The sequence below is a fragment of the Talpa occidentalis genome, unplaced genomic scaffold (genome assembly GCF_014898055.3).
Source record: "Talpa occidentalis isolate TD23 unplaced genomic scaffold, MPIMG_talOcc4v2.1 talOcc4.7, whole genome shotgun sequence".
Taxonomy (NCBI): domain Eukaryota; kingdom Metazoa; phylum Chordata; class Mammalia; order Eulipotyphla; family Talpidae; genus Talpa; species Talpa occidentalis.
The window spans coordinates 98,800,252-98,820,558 of record NW_023605083.1 but is presented as its reverse complement, the minus strand read 5'-3'; the positions used below and the strand labels follow the sequence as shown (position 1 = coordinate 98,820,558).

The following is a 20,307-nucleotide window of genomic DNA, read 5'->3' as shown; positions in this document are numbered from 1 at the left end:
CTATTCTTTCAGTACACATTTATTAATTAGATACAACCTCTTTCTTTTTCTGTTCTTTTTTTCTTTCTGCTAGAAGACACATTTATTCTCAAACCTTCAATTGTTACTAGAACAATCTTTTTTAGCTGTAAACTCCCTTTTCTACTAGTTAACAGTGTTTAGGCAAGTCAGAAAGGTGTCAACCTTAAACCTCTCTCTCCCTTATATCATTTTTTTTTTAAAGATTTATTTATTTATGCATACAAGAACTGGGGCACAGGCCAACGGTGTGGGGGGGGGGGTGAGAGGATTCACCAGAGACAGAGTGGGGAACAGAACAGGCAGAATGACCGAAATACACTGCTGAGGGGAGCCACGGGAGAGACAGGAGAGGTCTGCCACACCATGTGGCTTGCTCCACTGCCGGCGTTGATTGAACCGGCACTGCAGAGGCTGCGGACATCTCCACAGCACTGCGTTCAACCGCCTGTGCCACCAGGGAGGCCCCAATACCTCATATTTAATCAATGACAAAATTCTGTCCATTTTACCTGATAAATTGAACTGTCTAGATCTCTATCACCACCAATATTGCACAAGCCACCTAGAATTATTTGTTTAATGTTCATCTCCCCTATTGATCTGTAAGTTTAGTGATGAAAGGATCCAATCTTTTTTGCTCGTTGTTACAGCCATAATTTTATCTAATGTCTAGAACAGAATAGATGTTCAATAAATGATAGCTACTATTTGGTCTATCTGCAACTATTCCATGAGTAAGTTTGTCCTTCTAACCAGAGAGCAAACTTCTTGAGGGTCTATTTCCTGTACTGCTTCTGTATTATTCTAAGGTTAAGTCAGTTAATGTCAAGCACAGATTACAATCATAAGTAAAGCACAGGCATGGGGTATTTTAGCCTAGTATAGATTCAGAAGTTAGGTAGTCCAATCTTTTCATTTTACAAATGAAGAATCTGAAGAAAGTTACTAGACTTCCCAAGCTCACAGTTAAAATGGCAGAATTTAGAATACAAGACTGCTGTGTGTGAGACACATCAAAATTCCTTTTCTCTATTACAATCGTATCTAATCTTCACATGCCTCTGCTTGCTACAGGCTTTTAGTCCTTATCAATGCCAATCAAATTTTGCTTCAAGAAAGCAGTATGGAACTCTCCCTAGGATGAAAGGTTAGCAAAAGTGCCAGTCCCTCCTTTTTGCTATAGGCCTAAGTGGTTGCTGTCTTAATGGGCAAGTTCATGAAACTCAGGAAGGTGGTACTGCTCTTGGTCAGATGCTATCCTTAATGCAAAGTGACAGCTGCTATGGACGGGAAGAAAATCACCACAAAGATCAAAGATTAAGTCTTTTGTGCAAATTTATAACAAGGTACTCTGTGGATATCCCCTTGGACAAAACTGTTGTCAATAAGGATGTCTCTAGAGATCTGCTCTTAAATGCAAGGACTAACAAGAGGACCAGGTCATATTCAAGGAGAGGTACAAGACTGGCAAGAACAAATGGTTTTCCAGAAGCTGCAATTTTAGGTTTGTTCTGTTTGTCATTAAAAATACAAAAAAAAAAAAAAAAAAAAGGAGTATGAACTAATGTGAAAACCACTTGACTTCAACATTATCAGAAGAAAACAGAAAATAGTCTGAAAGGTACCCTATTTCTTCACTAATTCTGTAAGTCTCTACATTATAAGTAAGCAAATTGAACATATAGTTAATACCCACTGCTAGTCACAAAACACAAACATTTGAAAGAAAAATCTAAAAAAGTAGCAATCCACAAATTTCATGTAATAATTGCACTGATGAAATCTATATGGAATGGCTATGGAAATAATTTCTATTATAATTTTCTCATTCCAATCTTTGTACATAGTCAAAACTACAGTCCAGATTACAATCCAAAAATAGCATGTTCTGACCTATAATTAAGGACAATATATAGATTGCAATAAACTACCCAATAAATTTTAAATTAAGGTCATTCATCCAAAGTAATAAAGAAATAAAAACTGTAATCAACCACACTTCTGGATAAGCAACAGAAAACCAAGCCTTTTAAGTGTCTAAAGACAACTACAGACTACATGTTTTGCTTTTTATTTCTTTTAAATAAAGTCAGCTAATTACTTTTAGGGGACAATAAAGAGTATTAGTTCATTGTTATCACTAGTACAGTCAACAAATGAATAGTAAAATTCTATTATATGTTAGGTGCCAAAGAGTACATAAGCTAAAAAAGGAAAGTAAGTCACAATCAAAAATTGTAAAACAGGGCAGCAAGGATTAATGCCAAAAGGGAGACAATAACAGAATTAAAGAATTCATAAAAGCAAAGCACATCACTTTTGAGTACAATGAAAGCTACTGAACTCACCTTTAATTGACTTCACATCTGCAGTTTTCTCTTGTTCTTTGCCTTTCACTGTAAAATGAAAGACTATCATAACCACCTTTTGCAGTCAAAAAGATATATTTTATATCAATACATTGTAAAACTTAGACAAGTCTTATTTTAACAAAGGAGTATTCAAGTTCTATAATAATGGACTAATTTCCTTAAAGGGGGGGGGGCAGGGCAGCTGTTAGGGGAAGTTTCTCTAGGGAAGTGACCTTTGAACAACATTCAGTCAAAAAGACTTAGAGTGCTTAAGGAGAGACAATGTAAGAATACCAGAGTTCTGGCTCTGCTACTTATTACCACCTATGTGAACTGGACAACATCCCACCTTCTCTGAGTTTCAAGTCCTTGATTTATAAAATTACTTATAACTTTAGCACCTACTTTAGAGGGCTGCACATGAAAAAATAATGTGTCACCCACTGAAGGGGATACTAAAACACATCCTGAATAAAAAGAGTTCTTTGTATATCACATCTTACTCCTTCTGTGTAGTCCACCCACAGTATCAGCTGCAAACTTTCTAAACTTCTAATGCTCAAAAGTTTAACAACTTCCCTGAATAATTATACAATCTCTCCTCTATTAAACAAAACAGTAGAAATATTATTATAGATATGCTAACTATGTAATATCCAAGAAAAGAAGGCGCAAGGCAGTTTAAGCCAATGTGAACTCTTATTTTAATCCTCTTTTCCTGTGTTTTTCCAACATTACAGACTTTCTATAGCCTCACCATGAAAAATCTCAACACAGACCCTCTTTCCCCAACAGATCAACTTGTCCTGATCCTAAAATCTTCACAGACAATTTAAAAACAGCACTGACTTGTTAATTACTTAATTTGGGAGAAGAGCTCCTATCTTTTTTTGTATTAAGTCTATTGAGGAACACAGTATACCTCTCCATTTATTTGGGTCTTCTTTTATATCCCTTAATTATGTTTTATAAATTCCATAAAGATTTCAGTCTCGTTTTTATTGGCATACAGAAATACAACTGAAATTTAAACACATATATGAACACGTACATTTTATAAGAACCCAATCAAACTTTAATGACTTTTCATGGTACAAGTGCAGATTTCCTTGAGTTTTCTAGTACACAGTCATACTTATCTGGAAACAATGACTCTTTTTGTTCCCCTCCTCTCCCAAAGCTTAACTTTTCTTTTTTTGTGTATGTGCTATTATGAAGACTCTATTAGCTTTTTGTTGCTGGTAGGTCCTGAATATATTTTCCATGCTTTTACTTTTAACCTTCCCATGATCCTCATAAACAGTACATAATAGGAATCCAATCTGAAGATTACTGTGTTTCTACTGTCTGGATTAGCCTATTTCTAACTATTTCTGTTTATTGTAATAACACTCTTTATTTCTAAGAAAGAACATTCTTAAAACTAAATATAATATGAATTTCTTGATTTCTCCTCGAAAGTCTATCTATTTTGCTTGATATATTTTGAGACCAATATCAGGTGCAAACCAGATCAGAATTTTATCTGACTAGTCATCTGGTCATTTCATCATAATGTGGAGGCTTTTCTATCCCTAATAATGTTTTGTGCTTTAAAGTATTTCATTTGCTACACAAGCTTTTTCTGATTAACACTGTCTGGTATATCTTTTCCACCCATTTATTTTCAATTTCTCTATGTCCTTAATGCTTTGGTTGTATACTCTAAAAAGTAATTATGACTGAATTTTTTTCCATAGTTGCTCTGGAAAGTAACTATGGCTGAATTTTGGCTTCTGCTAGATTTTCAGCCATACAGATTTTAATTTATTTGTATTTATTATAATTACTGATCTATTAAGATTTCTGCCACCATATTTTGTACTACTAGCCACGCTTTTTGTTTGCCTATTTCGATTACGAAACATTTAAAACAAAGAGTACACCTTAACATGAGGAACACTTAGAGCTAGCAAATCTTAACATTATGCCACATATGCTTAAAAAAATTTAGAATAAAACAGCAGGTCCAACTGCAATTTCCCTCTCATCTCACTCCTCTTCTTCCTACAGAAGTAACTTCATAAACTGAATGTTTATTTTCTCCACCTTTTTACCCTTTACTATATCTATGTGTTCATAAACAATATATAGCACTGACTGAAGGTTTTTTAAACTTTATACAAAACACTCTACCAATTATCCCCAGCAGAATACCCTAACCAAACCAAATCTTGGTACAGTCAGTCATCCCTACCCTTCAGGCTTTCTCAAGAACTTCCTGCAGGTAAACACCTTTCTCCCTCTACTGATCATTCCTATCAGCATACAATGTGCCTTAGCTTCACTTGTCTCAAAAAAAAAAAAAAAAAAAAAAAAATCTTTTAACCCAATAGCCCCCAATTGTCCCTTTTCACTGCAAAATTTCTTGGAAACGCTGTCTTTCGTTACTATGTTTTCCTCACTTCATCTCCCCTCAACCCATTACACACACTACTCATACAACTCATCAATTATTTCAACATTATCTAACTAGGAAGCTACTTCCATTTATCGTGACCTTTGCAAGTGACATTTAAAACAATACTACCTACTTTTCCAAATGTTACCATCTCTTAATTTCCATGAGATTGTACTCCTATATGCATGGCATTTTATTTTCGATTCTCCTTTGCTAATGGCTCATTTTCCTTAACTTCAAAAACCTAGATTAATCCAAGTTCTCTTTCAGGCAAGAAAGCATTCTTGCCTATGGTTTGGCAGGGAATGGTCACTCATTCACCCCTTCTCAGGGAAGGGGTTATAGCCTGTTTTATAACCAGTTAACTTTTCTACACTTCCTTTGCAATTTGTTATGACCATATAAGTAGATTCTCATCAACAGAATGAATAGAAATGGAACATCTGACTTTCTGGTCAATACTTCTTTTTCCACAATACTTTACCCTTACCATAGGTCAGAAGACTGAGGACAGACAGAAGGGGCTATGACCTGGCTTTTATAAATGAGACCATACCCTAGGGGAAAGGTCATTTTGATTCCTCTTATCCCAAGTTCTGAGCCCAAAGTCTTCCATTTATTTTTTTATTCCCATCATTTATTCAAGCTATATTATTTCAGACCCAGCTCATCCTTGACTCATAACATTTGTACTCCCAATTCTCTCTGGCTTTACAAGGCTGGTTGCCCGCAGTCAGACCTCAGTCTAAACACTATTTTCTCAGACAAGCCTTCCTTACTATATGAATTGTTATAATGACACCAACTGTCATCAGGTGACCTACTCCCATGTCATCGTTTAAATTCCCTGAACAGTACTTATCGCTAGCTGAATTTTTCCTTATTTTTATTTACTCTTTTAAGAAATATTTACTAAATTCTTAATTGTATCCCAGGCACTTAGTCATGGGATGCAGTTATGAACAAAAATCAGAATCTATCCCAATAAACTACATAGTGATAAATGCCATAAAGAAAAATTAAGTAGGGCAAGGGGAAGGGACCACTGGGACCAGGGGCTGCAATCTGAAGTAGGATGGTCAGAGAAAGTTTCACTAAGATGCCAATTGACCAAAAACCTAAAAGAGGTAAGGAAGCAAAGAGGCGGGTATTTGTGGGAAGAGGTTTCCATGTAGAAAGAAGTACAAAAGGTCCAGAGGTGGGAATGCACTTAATAAGGAAGATAAAATAATTGAAATGATGGAGAAGGACAACAGGAGACAAACAGAAAGAAAATGGAACCTAGATTATGGCGGGCCAAGTGCTGGAAGTCACTGAAGGAATTTGAACAGAGGTGTGGCACAATGCATTTTGTAAATATGCCATAGAGGTCAAGGATGGAAGAAGGGAAGCCAAATTGAGGCTGTAGCAAAATAATTCTGCTTCTTCAATCTTCAAAAACCAGCTTCTTCTTGACATTTAATCTGAGATGTGAATGACAACTTCTCAAAAGACTTTCTTAACCATCCAGCGTAAATACAGCAGGATGTAAAATGGCTAGGCATGATGAGAAGTGGTTGGATTGGGATATGTTTTGGAAAAAACCTAACAGATTTGCTGATTGATAAAACATAAAATAGGAGAGAGAGGCTCAAGAATGTACCAAAGTTTTAGCCTGAGCAATTAACAGGCCAGAAATGCAATTTACTGAGAAAATCTGTAGGAACAGTTTTAGGAGCACTAAATCTGAGCTGTACATATAGTAAGTTAAAGATTTATCTGCTAGTCTATTGTATTTACAAATAGAATAATTTGTAGTCTATCTATTAAATATCTATTAGATAGAGGTACAAAGTAAAGTAGAGCAACAGTTGGATATACTAGTCTGGACTCCAAATGGGAGATATTAGTTTGGAAGTGATGAGCATACAGTTGGCATTTTAAAGTGGTATTGAAAGAGTGAATGGCATCCCTAAATAGGACAATTTCCAGCTTCTACTTGTCACATTCAGTCTCCAAAAAACATCTAAGGCCTCCCTGGTGGCACAAGGGGGTTAAGTCTCAGCACTATGAAGCTATCCAATGCCACTGCAGCAGAAGTTCCATTCACTTCGAGGGAACTGACACACAAGGTGCAGCAGACCTCTCGTTTTGCCCGCTGCTCCCCTCAGCAGAGTATTTCAGTAGATCCGCCTGTTCTGTTTCCCACTCTGTCTCTGATGAATCCTCTCACCCTCTCCCCACCTCTGGCCTATATTTATTTATGCATAAAAGAACTGGGGTACAGGCCAGAAGTGGGGGGGGGGGTGAGAGGATTCACCAGAGACAGAGTGGGAAACAGAATAGGCGGATCAACTAAAATAGACTGCTGAGGGGAGCATGGGGATGAGACAGGAGAGGTCTGCTGGGCCATGAGGGTAAGCTCCCTGGCAGGGGATGGAACTCGTGCTGCAGTGGCTGGTGATATAGCTTGATAGCGCTGAGACTAACTGCTGCACCAACAGGGAGTCCCTCCAAAAAATATCTAAAATGATTTTTTTAAAACATAAAATAAGATCACTCTTTAAAAAATTTAAATACTATCTACACTTAGAATAAAACCTAATCTTGGCTTATTAAACTATGCATCCTTCTACCTCTTTACAAACAAATCACAGGTCTTCTTTCCTTTCTTGAAGGTCACTAAACTCTTGCCTCACAAGCTACAAACATTCTATTCCCTGTTTTCTAGGATGATCTTTCCTGGCCTCTATGTTACCTTCTATTAATCCTTCAGTTCTAAGTTTTAAGGTCACCAACTATGGTCCTTCTCTTATACTCAACCTAAATGTTTCTTCACTTGGGTAATGTCTTTTGTAACACTTTACTTAATTTCTACAAGTGTGTACACACACACACACACACACACAGATTTGTTTATTCATTGGTTGTCTCATCCAAAAGGCAATAAGCTCCATCAGTGCAGGGACTCTGTCTTGTTCAGTGCTCTGTAGTGGGGGTCCACTACAGTGTCTGGCAAACAGCAAAGAGTCAAAAGTATTGGTTGAATAAAGACAATAGTATGTTTTGTAACATGCAATGTGCCTCATACACAGAATGCTTTTTTCCCCCTGAAAACCTAACACTTCAACACCATTTAACAGTTATTAACACCATGAAAACACTTAACCAATAAAGCTTCCCGGTACCATCTTACCCGGTACCATCAGTACTGTTTTCATTCATTCACCACATAGCATTAGTTTCTATGTAGTTAAAAAGAATTTTTTAATTCATAGAGTTGAATGGGGGCTTTAGAAATCATCTAATTTTCAAGTGAGAGAGGAAAGTAAGTTAACAACTTTCTATCCCAAGTTAAATACAGTCAGGAACAGAACTGTCATGGGAACCCAAGCCCCTGTTTTAAACTAGTGCTTTATTCAAAACCTGTTTATGTTCAGAATATTTTCTCTGAAGCAGTAAGTATAGATCTGAGAGCTACCTACTATGGTCTTTCTCTAATATCCAACCTATTACCCAAAAAGACACATACTTATTCACTTTGGATAGGTACTGGTAATGAAAGCTAATAACTTTATCCAGAATCAAAATCAAGCTTCCTCTACTTAAAAAGTGAGCAGTTATTACAAGTGAAAATCAGAATTATAAGTAGTTTGTTTTTAAAGTTAAGATTCCAGTAGATAGTAAACTTGCTAAGTCATCAAAAGAAGTAGTCTTCATCAGGGAACTTTAAAACAAGTAGTGTTATTTTAGGAACAGAATCCTTCCTCCTACCTATCCAGCCCCCCAAACAGTGGAGCTTGGAAAAGCGCCCTAATAGAAGAAAACAATTTTTTCACGTGTTGCTTTTAAACATAAAGCCTTCAATATTCTGAAAAGCCAGACTTCCGTAACAAGGCACTAAAAGAATTTTCCTTTTTCTTGACCTACTGTACAACGAACGTGTACACACCCCCACACACACCCCCCCCAAAATGCTGTTTTTACTCAAACAGGCATTACTCTGTATGGGTTTCAACAAACACTTTGGGATCAGCGAGACCATGCCCTTCTGACCTCGCACGAGGCCACCGTTCCCTCCCTGCAGAGTCCCAGAGCAGAGCGAGGCACGCAGGGGACGACTGCGCGGAGACCATGGGCCTCGCCACCGCCAGGAGGAAGCCCTAGGAGGCCCACCAGCCCCACCGCCGCCCCAGAGCCCGGCCTGGCTCCCCGCCGGCGCCCCCCCTGCTACCTTTCCGCCGGAAGAAGGACATGGCGGGGCCCGGGTCGGGGCGGAGGGCGCGGGGGGACTGTCGCGGGGAGGGACCGGCTGCCCTCATTCAGCAACTGGCCCGGACTTCCGGGTCCGCAGCGACTGCCGCACTAGCCTGAAAAGAGACCCTTCTTCCGGGTGTGGGCCACACCGCCTCCTCCAGAAGCCCAGGCAGCGCCTGCCGCCATATTATCAACAAGCCGCCCGCCCGGAGTTCCGGTCCTTCCCCGCGCGAGGCTTCACGGGAGGTCGCGCCGCCGGCCCCGCCCCCTCCCCGCCTCCTCTCGTGGGTGCGGGGGCACGCGCCCACGGCGCCCGCGCCGCCCACATGACCCTGCGCGCGTGCGGCCTGCGCCCCTTGCCCGAGACTCCGTCTCCGATGCGGGTTTCTGACTTGGGGCTCTGACCTTCGGCGGAGCGGTGCAGCCCACGTCCGTGCAAAGCGAGTTCTGCCGGGGCGGGAGGTGCTCTGGAGCCGCCATGGGCTGGCGCCTCGGGTGCTGGGCACCGGGCCATGGGATACCTCCAGAGCGTGCCCGTGTCACGGGCAGGGCCATTGCCACCTCTCTCTGGTGTAGCCCCACCGTTTCTCCGTTCGAGTTTGACTAAAAGGTGTTCCCTTGCAAAAGCAGCTTCACCCTACTTTGCGACCAGCGCTTTCCCAGGGAAGCAGATCCCAGGCTTGTGGGAGAGAGGTAGAATTCTGCAGATGGGAAATAACGCATAACCTGCTTTATGCGGCTCTTTTGCTCCTCTCGGTCATAGTGACCTCAGCAATGAAAAAGAAGTGGACATATTTTCAAAACGCCATCCCTGTAAATGCTGTAATTTGAAAGGAACAGCAACACAAAAACTCTTCAATATTTACCTACTAAAACTGCATTGAATCAACCCTCGAGCCATTTTTTATTTTTTAATCTTCCAATCCCTCATGTATCCCTAAAGCTGGATGAAGCAAGCTTCCCACCTTTAGTACCCCTCACCACAACAACTGAAGTGTAACTGTAGCCTGAGTAGTCATTGTTGCCATGGACTGCTGTGGGGAAGGAGCTTGGAAGATAGTAGCACTCAGTAAGTGCTTACTGTGTTGGGGTGGTTTGTTTGTTTGTTTTTAAATCAGTCAAGTCCCTCTGGTGATGGATGGGGAGACAGATCTGGAGAGAAAAGGCAATCTAATCAAGATTTGAGTGTGTCAGTGTTGAGACTATTGCTAAAATCCTAGGGTCTTTCCATCTCGCAATTAAAGCGGGTTCACAAGTGTCTATTTTGGTTCTAGATACGCAATCATTGCTGATATTTATTGAAAGTTTACTATGTGCAGCTGTTTTGCTAGACTCTCCAGATTGATGTTCCTTGGAGTCTTGGTATAGGGTAAACTAGGCACAGAAAAATAACTGCTCAAGGTCACAAGCTAACTAAAGGTGAAACATGGATTCCAAACTGGAGCGTCAGCCTCTATAGCCCAAGGGATAAGGAGAGTATAGAGGCAGAAGTGAGAGAATCTGTCTGAGGCTCTCTCTGTATGTGCCATTATATATCCTCCACCTGAACTGGTGCCAGAATGGATATCTGTCCAGAGGTGTACCCATTGTCTTAGGGGAGGCTGCAAGGGGAGTAAGCTGTTCTCCACTAGGTGAAAGGTGCCCTTGGAAACCAGCCACTCTTCTGTGGCCAATAAAACTTCAAATCATACCCAAAATCTACCCCAAAAAGCAATATTGAAGTCAAGGAGGAGCTGGACTAGGGTGCAGTCCAAGTGAGATTTCTCTGCTGGATCAGGCTAAAAAATAAGTGTTATGTAGCAAAGGTCTAAGCACAGGTCATCTACACTCTTAGCAAGGAAGAGCAGAACCTTTATATCATTCCCTTAGGGAGGCCAATCCCTTGGTAGTAGCTGTTTTTTATTTATTGACTGACTAGTTGATTGGAACTGGAGGGTAGCATGCAAGGTATCCCCTGAATATCTCTTGGGAGGGCCAGTGCCAAGGAGTGTGGAGGAGCCCTCTAATCCCTCTAATGCTCCTCATGCCTTTCCTAGTTTTCTCCAACTAAACACAGAATCAATGTAGAAGCACATCCTACTGTGCCTTCCAAAGTGATTGCTGCTTTTGAGCCCCTCCCAGCAGAAACTCTGCAGCTGCTTTTATTGCTCCTCAGAGGTGAATAATCTCAATCCACTAATAAAATCATGGTTATTTACTAAGTATTTATGTGCTCTCAGTATACTAAGTGCTTTATAATTACAGTCACACTTAATTCTTTACTTTCTTCCAAAAAATTATCTTGTGAAATGACTGTCATCACCCTCAATGCACAGATGCTGCTGCTGAGTAACTTAGGTTGGCAAGGCTACTAAGAGGTAGAGACAGGATTTCAATCATTGTCTAATTCTAAAGCCATTTGCATGTCGCTTCTTCCAATCTTCCTCCACCTCCATTTATCAGATGTTCCAGCATGGAATGTCTACTTGTTGGGCAAGTATAAGTGTAAAGGCAGGAATTGGCAGAGTGCAGGTTTTCTGATCCCATGCAGACCGGGTAAAGGAGGAGTCAGAGTCCTCAGTGGTTTTGCAGGTCTTTTATTTGGGGTTCACCAGGCATATGGCAGGCAGGGGTGCTGGCTGGGGGACTGGGAGGCTGGCAGGCCTCCCAGCCCCCAGCAAGTCTTCACTCTATCTGGGCTCTCTGGCGTTCTCTGGCGTTCTCTGCTTCTGCTTCGGCTTCTCCTTCAGGTTCTGCTGCTGCTGGCTGGGGCTGCTGGCGTCCCCCCGTGACGCCGCCCTTAAAAGCACAGTCTTAGCTCAGCTGAATCCCATCTACCTATGCCCACACCCTATTCCAGGTGCCCGCCATCAGGCATGCATTCAGGACAAGGATCCATCATCTATCCTGATGGCGGAAGGGCAGAAAAGCCTGATATTTTCTTTACCCTACAGTCCACCCCCTCAGGGTTTTCTGCCATACAGTCTATACATATATACACAATTTTCTAAGCAAACAAACAATGCAGCCATGGCCCACAAAAGCAAATACATCAAATAACAAAATACAACATAACAAAATACAACAGAACACAAATAAGTCCAGGCAGGGCACCAACCAAGTGCAAAAGACAATTATTGGTACCAGCAGATGAGCCACCAAATCTGCTGCCGAAGGCACTGCTCATACGAGGGAGGGGAAATCACACACGGCATCTGCTATAACACACCAGGAGCCGTCAGGCTTCCTGGCCTTCTCTGGCTGTAGTCTCGGCTACAAGGCACACACAGCATCCACCCCCAGGATGCACTAGCTCTGGGATTGGCAATTTTATTCTGTTGGGGGTGATCGCCAACCCTCAGGGTTTCTGTCTGCAGTCGCTCCAACACTCGGCCTTCATGGCCACCCATGCGACTCACAGACCCCTGCTCTCAAGCCAACCCACTGCACAAGCACATGGGTTGGGGATCCAAACTTTGCATTTGGCTTGGGCTCCACCCCAAGTCACATTCCCCACCCGTCCCCCAAGGACGGGCTCCTCAGCTCCTCACCCTCACTCAAGAATGAGCAGGGCATCACCCATAGGTGATTTTACGAGACTCACAGGGCTTCAGCATACCCAGGCTGCTTAACAGCCGCTTTAGGGCTTCTCAACTTAGCATCAGTACCAGCTTTTGCCACCTTAGTTGGCTTTTCTCCTCCACCTGGCCACTGGGCATACACAGGCTGCTTTTGGCCATCTAGGCCCACTGGCCACCCCCAGATTCTCAAAAAATAAACATAACCTGCTAAGGTCCTCCGCCTTCTGGCGGGATTGTCAGTCCAAAATCATCAGTTCATCAGTTCAAGTCCATTGGCCTCTCCCTGCGTCAGCAATGGCCTGCTGCCTCAGGGGTCATTGGCTGGTCCTTTCCGGTGTCGTTGGCTGGTCCTATCCGGTGTCGTTGGCTGGTCCTTTCCGGTGTCGTTGGCTGGTCCTTTCGGGCGTCTCCTTCACGCCAGGTCTCATCCTGTAGCTCGTGGACGTATCCATCTTCTGTACCGCCATGGCGCCTCCAGCGTCGTCACAGGCAGTCTTTTACTCCTTAGTCCCTCCAGGCCTTTGGAGGGCTCCAATACCCGTCTGCATGGATCTTGCCGACTTACGCCAATTGTAAAGGCAGGAATTGGCAGAGTGCAGGTTTTCTGATCCCATGCAGACCGGGTAAAGGAGGAGTCAGAGTCCTCAGTGGTTTTGCAGGTCTTTTATTTGGGGTTCACCAGGCATATGGCAGGCAGGGGTGCTGGCTGGGGGACTGGGAGGCTGGCAGGCCTCCCAGCCCCAGCAAGTCTTCACTCTATCTGGGCTCTCTGGCGTTCTCTGGCGTTCTCTGCTTCTGCTTCGGCTTCTCCTTCAGGTTCTGCTGCTGCTGGCTGGGGCTGCTGGCGTCCCCCCGTGACGCCGCCCTTAAAAGCACAGTCTTAGCTCAGCTGAATCCCATCTACCTATGCCCACACCCTATTCCAGGTGCCCGCCATCAGGCATGCATTCAGGACAAGGATCCATCATCTATCCTGATGGCGGAAGGGCAGAAAAGCCTGATATTTTCTTTACCCTACAATAAGGCAATGAGAAGTACTATCAGTACAGGTGCCTTTTGAGTCATCCATTAAAGCGTTTATACACTTAGGGAAGATTTAAAGTATTGTCATTTAATCTTTTGAAATCTGATGATCCACATAGGCATGAAGTTAAAATAAAACAAAAATACACAAATAAACCAAAATATTCCATTAGCCTGAATAACCAGTTATAGCAAGTTAATACCCTGCATTGCATTTCTAAGTTAATCTGTTAAGAGTCACATTAATTTACATGTAAAACAAAATACCTTTTTTTTTTTTAAACAAGGAGTTCCCTTAACTAAGTGCTTCTAATGTTAAGGGAATCCTCACAGTCTTTTTATACCAACTGTATCAATTGTAACAAATCAGTGAAGTAAAATCAGCAATTATCACAAAGCCAGTGAATAAAATTACTCTATCTCAAATGCTTTTTTACAAATTTAATGAAGTGTTCCATGACAAACATTCTAGCAGATGTCATCTGTATCAAACATCCATAACCTCAAGGGAACTCTTCAAACAAATCTAACATTAAAGGAAAAGAAAACCAGGGGAAGATGAAGAAGAAAAACAAAATCCAGTGACTTATTTTCTAAATGTGGGGCCTCTTGCTCTGGGAGCATCACTGTTCATGGAAAAGAGATTGAGAAGCTAAACTGAGTGGTGCACAAGATACCATCACAGATTCAAGGACCAAAGTTGGATCCTAGCACCTGCTCTGAGTTGAGATTTTGAAAAAGCTACACCTAAGGTTAACTAGCTCTTGCAGGGATTGCAATCCAGCTTCAAGTCACTTGGATGGCCCAGGAAATCTTATTCCTTATCAGTAAATTAGGAAAATTTGCTGGCATTCCCAGTACCTGATAGAACCAAATGAAAATCTTGAAATAAGATAACATCACCATGGGCTCAGATATTTTCTCAAACAATTTTTTTAAACAAGATGCTTGACTTGAAAACTAGGATTCACTCCTTTTTTCAAACAAGAAAAAAAATTATATTTAGAATTATCTAGCTGAATTCAGTTTAGATGATCCCAATTTTGTTGGCAACATCCAAAATCAGGAACCAGTCCAACATATAACTTCATCAAGTTTGATGAGGGTGTTGATATTGGACATGTCAATGTCATAGAGCTTTTTCACAGCCTGTTTGATCTGGCCATAGTTGGCCTTGACATCCACAATGAACACAAGTGTGTTATTGTCTCTTATCTTCTTTATGACTGATGCTGACCAGGGTGAGCTTGATGATGGCATAGTAGTGGAGCTTTATTTCCTGGGGGTGCTCTTCTAAAGATATTTGGGCTGCTTTCAGAGCTGCAGGATGTAGCTACTACATGTAAGGAAATCTGTCTTTTTTTATGAGTTATTTATTTATTTATGCATACAAGAGCTGGGGTATAGGCCAGAGGTGCGGGGGTAGGGGGGGTAGGGCAGGTGTGAGAGGATTTACCAGAGACAGAGTGGGGAACAGAACAGGCGAATTAACTAAAATACACTGTTGAGGGGAGCAGTAAGCAAAACAGGAGAGGTCTGCTGTGCCATGTGGGTCAACTCCCTGGCCAGGGATTGAATTTGTGCTGCAGTGGCTGGGGATAGCTTCATAGTGCTGAGACTTAACCCCTTGCACCACCAGTGAGGCCCTAAGGCAATCTCTCTTTAAGTAGGGATAAATTGCTCTAAAATAAATGAATCCTAGTCTTTTTCATGAAGGCAAAGCCAAAAGCAAAGAAAGAAGTCACTGACCCTCCCACAGTAGAAGCAAAAGCTTTGAAGATCAAGGGAAGTAGGGCATTGTCCAAGGAAGTACCAAATACAGAGCTTCCAGTAATCCTCTCCTCTTGAAATCAGGTTAGTGCTACTTTCCCAGGTTTGATATACGACAATATGCTTGGAGTATTACCCACCAGGGAAGCTTACCCAAGTCTTGGTGTCCAAAACTTTTATTGGAACTCCATTATATAAACATGGTCTACTGGCCTTGTGGCTGATCTCAGTCTCCAGCCACTCAAGAGACTGCACTGATACCTCACAACTCAATGCCCTACCACAAATCACATTATTAATGTATGGCTGACCCCACGCCTCCAGTCAAAATAGAAACACTCAGTTATGACATTCCAAGGACCAAGAGATGACCACCCAATAGCTGAAGGCAAAGGCCAGATTTCTCTTTGGGCAAGTTCTTTTCTGCACAAATATTTAACAGGTTTTCATTTTTACCAATGTGTCAGGTTCTTGAATTTTGTAGGGCTTGTATCCCACCTTTTGGCATGTATGTGTCTTACCAAAACATTTCTTACTCAGCAGGCCCCATTAGCACATTGACATCAATATAGTTCTTCAACGTAATGCTTGGCAGCCAAAAGAAGGTTACCTCTTGGTTACATACATGGTACTACACTCTGCACTAGTGTATATGATGGTCATCTGGGTTTTGCCAGGGCTGTATGCCAATGAATGAAATGAAAAACAGAAAGGGAATGACCACCCATTCTTTAAATTTTTTTTCTAGTGGCCATGGGTTGGGGATAGTCCCAGGGCTTCCCATTGATCTTTTTTCCTTTATGTTTTATTTTTTCTTTCCCCCTCTTTTTTGTTTTTTCTTTTATTTTTTTCTTTTATTTTTCCTTTCTTTTGTTAGTTTTCATGTTTATTTTTATTTAACTTTTTCCATTTAAAAAAATTAATGACTCATATGCAACAATTTTGGGAGCCAAATGTTCTACCAAATGTTGGGAAAAACCATGCTGATTATGCTACATAATCAGACATGTATTATGGTTTTGGGGTGATTATGGTTGTGGGGAAATAACAACAGGAGGGTCTGCAAACCTGTTTGTCCATGATGTCGTCGACTGAGGCCAGGACTCCATGTAATCACCAGATCTCCACATGCCCACTGCTTTAACAGGAGGCCTTGCTAGTGTTCTGTGCCCCTGCTATCAACTCAAACCAATCCGACATTCCTTGAAGTATCTGAGTGTTCTCTTTTTATGCAGTTGACACTCTAGTAAATGACTGAAGGACATTTGGGAGAAAGGATTGAGATAACAGTTGTGATATATATTTGTGTCACGTTTCAGGGTTTTTCTTCAAGAAAATTCAGTCTCCCTTTCAATTTATACTATCCCTTTTGATCTATCTCAGGCTTGGAAATTGACCAAGAATCATGACTTTTATATCAAGGTAGTGACATTAGCCTTCTGCTAGGTGATCTTAATCTTTTTGTTATATGTCTGTTTTAGCCTGTTCAGGTTGCTATAGAAATGCCATATTGGGTGACCAAAATGACAAACACTTTTTTCTCACAGTTCTGGAGATTGGGGGGTCCAAGATGAAGGTGTTAGCAGAGTTAGTGTCCAGTGAGGGCTCATCTACTAGTTCATAGATGATTGTCATCTCTGAGTCCTCACATGACAGAGGAGTGAGAGAACTCTCTGGGGCCTCTTTTATAATACCAATCCTAGTCATAAAGACTACCTGATGACCTAATTGCATCTCAGTGGCCCCACCTCCTCTAAGCATCACATTGGGGGTTAGGAATTCAACACACAAATCTTGGGGGACACAAATATTCATTTTCTAATACTGCCAATCTGTCATTCAAGAACATAATTATCATTATCCATTCGCACAGGATCAAGGCACTCTTGGTACCTTTCTCACCTATTTGGTAATTATATTTACAATGTCCCTGACAGTTTAGGGCTGTTTCATAGGCTCTGCTATTCTGGAATCCTGTCATGTCACATTGACACTAAGAAGCCCAGATCCATAACAGCATCTCCTACTATAAATCCTGGGTCACCTCACAAGTTCTCAATGATACAGTGGCCTTCTCACTAATTCATTTCTTATCATTTTAGAGAAGGGAGTGTCTTCTAGGACATCCCATGAAACATAGTCAGCTGATGGACATTTGTATGACACAATCCTTTCTGACATTCTGATTTTCTGACCTGGGATTGTTAGTTCTCTGGTACATCCAGCCTACTCCATGCACAGGCCAGTTGCAGGATAGCTTCTGAAAAATAAAAAAAGACCTCAAAGATTGACAGGTGTTTGCAACTGTTAGGTTATAGTGCACAGAATAGTAAGTGTCCAGGGGATGTGAATGGGGTGCTGACAGTCTGCTGCATTGTTCCAGTTTCTACTTTGAGCTGAGGAAATACCTACAAATTGGGCTTGAAGCCTTACTGGGCCCACTGTGGGCTAGATTTCAGTCAGTTCTCAGTTTATTATCTGGCCTCAATTATCTGGCCTTTATTATCTGGCCTCATTCTAAGCACAAGAGTGTGATGTTTTGGGTCTTCTGGTTTCAGTCAGTCTTATCTCAGAGCCTATATCATATAATCCTTGTAAATTCTGAATATTCTTTCTCTGTTTATCTTGGAAAATGACTTCAAGTCTCTCTGGGAAGATGACTGTGGAAATATTTACTATATGTACTTATATTTACTATGTGTACTTATGGTGGTGGTGCAAGTCCCTTCTGAAGGGGACCTGACACACCTTTCATACATGAGCTAACAAGTCAGATCTGTGAACTGTTATACACCTGGGAACTTGGAGGGAATCTGATTTTCCATCATGACAACTGATGTTACTTTCTGCTTATGAGCTCTTGATTTTATACACACACACACACACACACACACGTATATATAAGCATGCTTTACTTAGTTGTCTATTTTTTTCTTCACTAGAAGTACCATGATCCATTAACTATCTCCAGATCTTTCTGGGCTAAGGAACCCTGATGATTTCAGCCTTGGTTCCCAACATAATAATTATATTCACCTTCCTTTGATATTTAAATGTGGTCACTTGGCTTCTGCCATGTTGGAATCCTGTCATTTCCATTGATAGTAGTACTTCTCACTGTCTGCACTGACCATCAAGTGTCTTGAAGATGTTTCTTGCCTTAATAAAGACAGTGCCCTTGATGTGGTTTTACATAGTAAATTGATTCCAACATTCCTCCCTCCTTAACTCTCAATACTGTGTCAAGGAGCAGTCTCCTGATTTCTCTACAACAAGTTGTATCTCCATAGTCTATTACAACCAGCTCTGGGTATTCTTGCCATAGCACTGAATCTGGACTTGTGACTGAGGTTTGCTAAGTGGGAAAAAGCTCCCCTTAATCCAGCTTATATTCCATCCCTTCCCCAGTTCAACAGCCTCAAAATCCACTCTTCCACACAATCCCTAAGTCTTTCCCATACACAGTAGCCAGGACCCAAGAGTCTTGGGCACATGTGCTATTATCTACCAGAGCAGGGACTGACTTCCTTGCTCAAGCTGTGTGGAGACCTGACTTTGGTGGAAACACTCAAGAATGGAGGGCAGATTTTCAGGAGAACAAATGGCATCTTGTGGGGGCACCTGCCTCTGCAAAGGTCATCGTATATTCTCCTCTGGTGAGAGGAGGGGGAGTTGGAGAGTCTGATGGTCCAGGTTTCTCAGGCTTATTCACTCAAATTTCCCTTTTCACATCTCAGTTTCCACTTTTACCTACCAGGCTCTGACTTTGACTTGGATATGAATCAAAACTATGTCTTTTGTCTTTTCCAACTCTGCCATCTTGTAGTCGACTCCAGACCCTGCTCTACAGCAAATCTGTCCTGCCATTGCTTCTTAAAAGGGGTCCTGTGGCTTTCATATCATGACTGAACTTGGCAATTGTCTATCCTGAACTGAATGTTTTCTTTGTTCAACCAGAAGCTGGGCTCTCCACATCCTTAAAAGTATCAATACCTCCATGCAATTTAAGTGCCACAGCTACCACTTACCCCAAACTTCATCTCAATTACTCATAGGTGAGAGCCTGAGTTATTGTGTTAGTGTTACTCACCACCAACAATAGTGTTTTTATTTCTCTTATACTGGTGAATAATTGAATCCCCAAATCTCAACCACCCTGTTAGGCTTAGGTTAGGTTTCTCAGAAAGCAAAGCCTGAGACAGAGAGTTCATGGCAGGGCATGTTAAGGAGTGCATTCCCGAGGAGCAGGAATGAAGGGAAAGAGGAATGAAGCAGGAAGACAAGGGAGAGCCAGTGTGAGGTTATGTTATTGAGTGGGATGCCACTAAGTGGGAAGGATCGCTGGGTGTATGGATGCACCAAGAACTCTACCACCCATCTCCCATGTCACATTGATCAGTGATTCATTCCATAGGGCTGTGCATATAGACCCCACAGCAGTCAATGAGGAAGCTCCAGAGCAAGGGAGAGAGGTAGAGTTGGGGCAAGAGGTGACCATCTGTCATGTTACCCCTGCCTAAGTCCATGCAGAACTATGACCAGAGCCAGAAGAGACCAAGAGTGTCTGGACTGGCCCGAGAAAGGACTCAGAAACATACTCTCCACTCTTCCCACTCTACCCTTCCCACTGCACCTACATTCTCCTCCCCACCCCCAAGTAGACCAGAAAGTTCAGAGTAGTCAGGAACCAAGCCAGGCCAAGCCAAGGGAATGTGTGAGAGTTACAGTGTGTGGGTCTTAGGGTATCTGTAGGACCCCTGAAGTTTGTCTGCTCATATCATTAATGTGGAATGAAGGCTTTAAAGAGGCTGAATAAAGAATGCTAAAATAACTTGTTTGGGTTATTACTGTTGTCTTGTTGTTTTGTACACGCGTGGGCAGTGAGTCATATCTAAGCCATCAAGAG

The 20,307-nt window shown here is 41.9% G+C and overlaps 1 protein-coding gene across 1 annotated transcript in view; it reads right to left on the bottom strand.

The window, feature by feature from the left end:
• Positions 1–9,267, bottom strand: part of AKAP10 (A-kinase anchoring protein 10) — a 51,456-nt gene extending 42,189 nt beyond the window's left edge. The window contains exons 1-2 of the mRNA XM_037495119.2: positions 9,026–9,267; positions 2,370–2,417 (exon numbers count right to left, since the gene is read on the bottom strand). Coding sequence (XP_037351016.1) covers positions 2,370–2,417; positions 9,026–9,113 — 136 coding nt within the window. The 5' untranslated portion in view covers positions 9,114–9,267. The remainder of the gene's footprint in view (positions 1–2,369; positions 2,418–9,025) is intronic.
• Between the last annotated feature and the right edge of the window lie 11,040 nt (positions 9,268–20,307).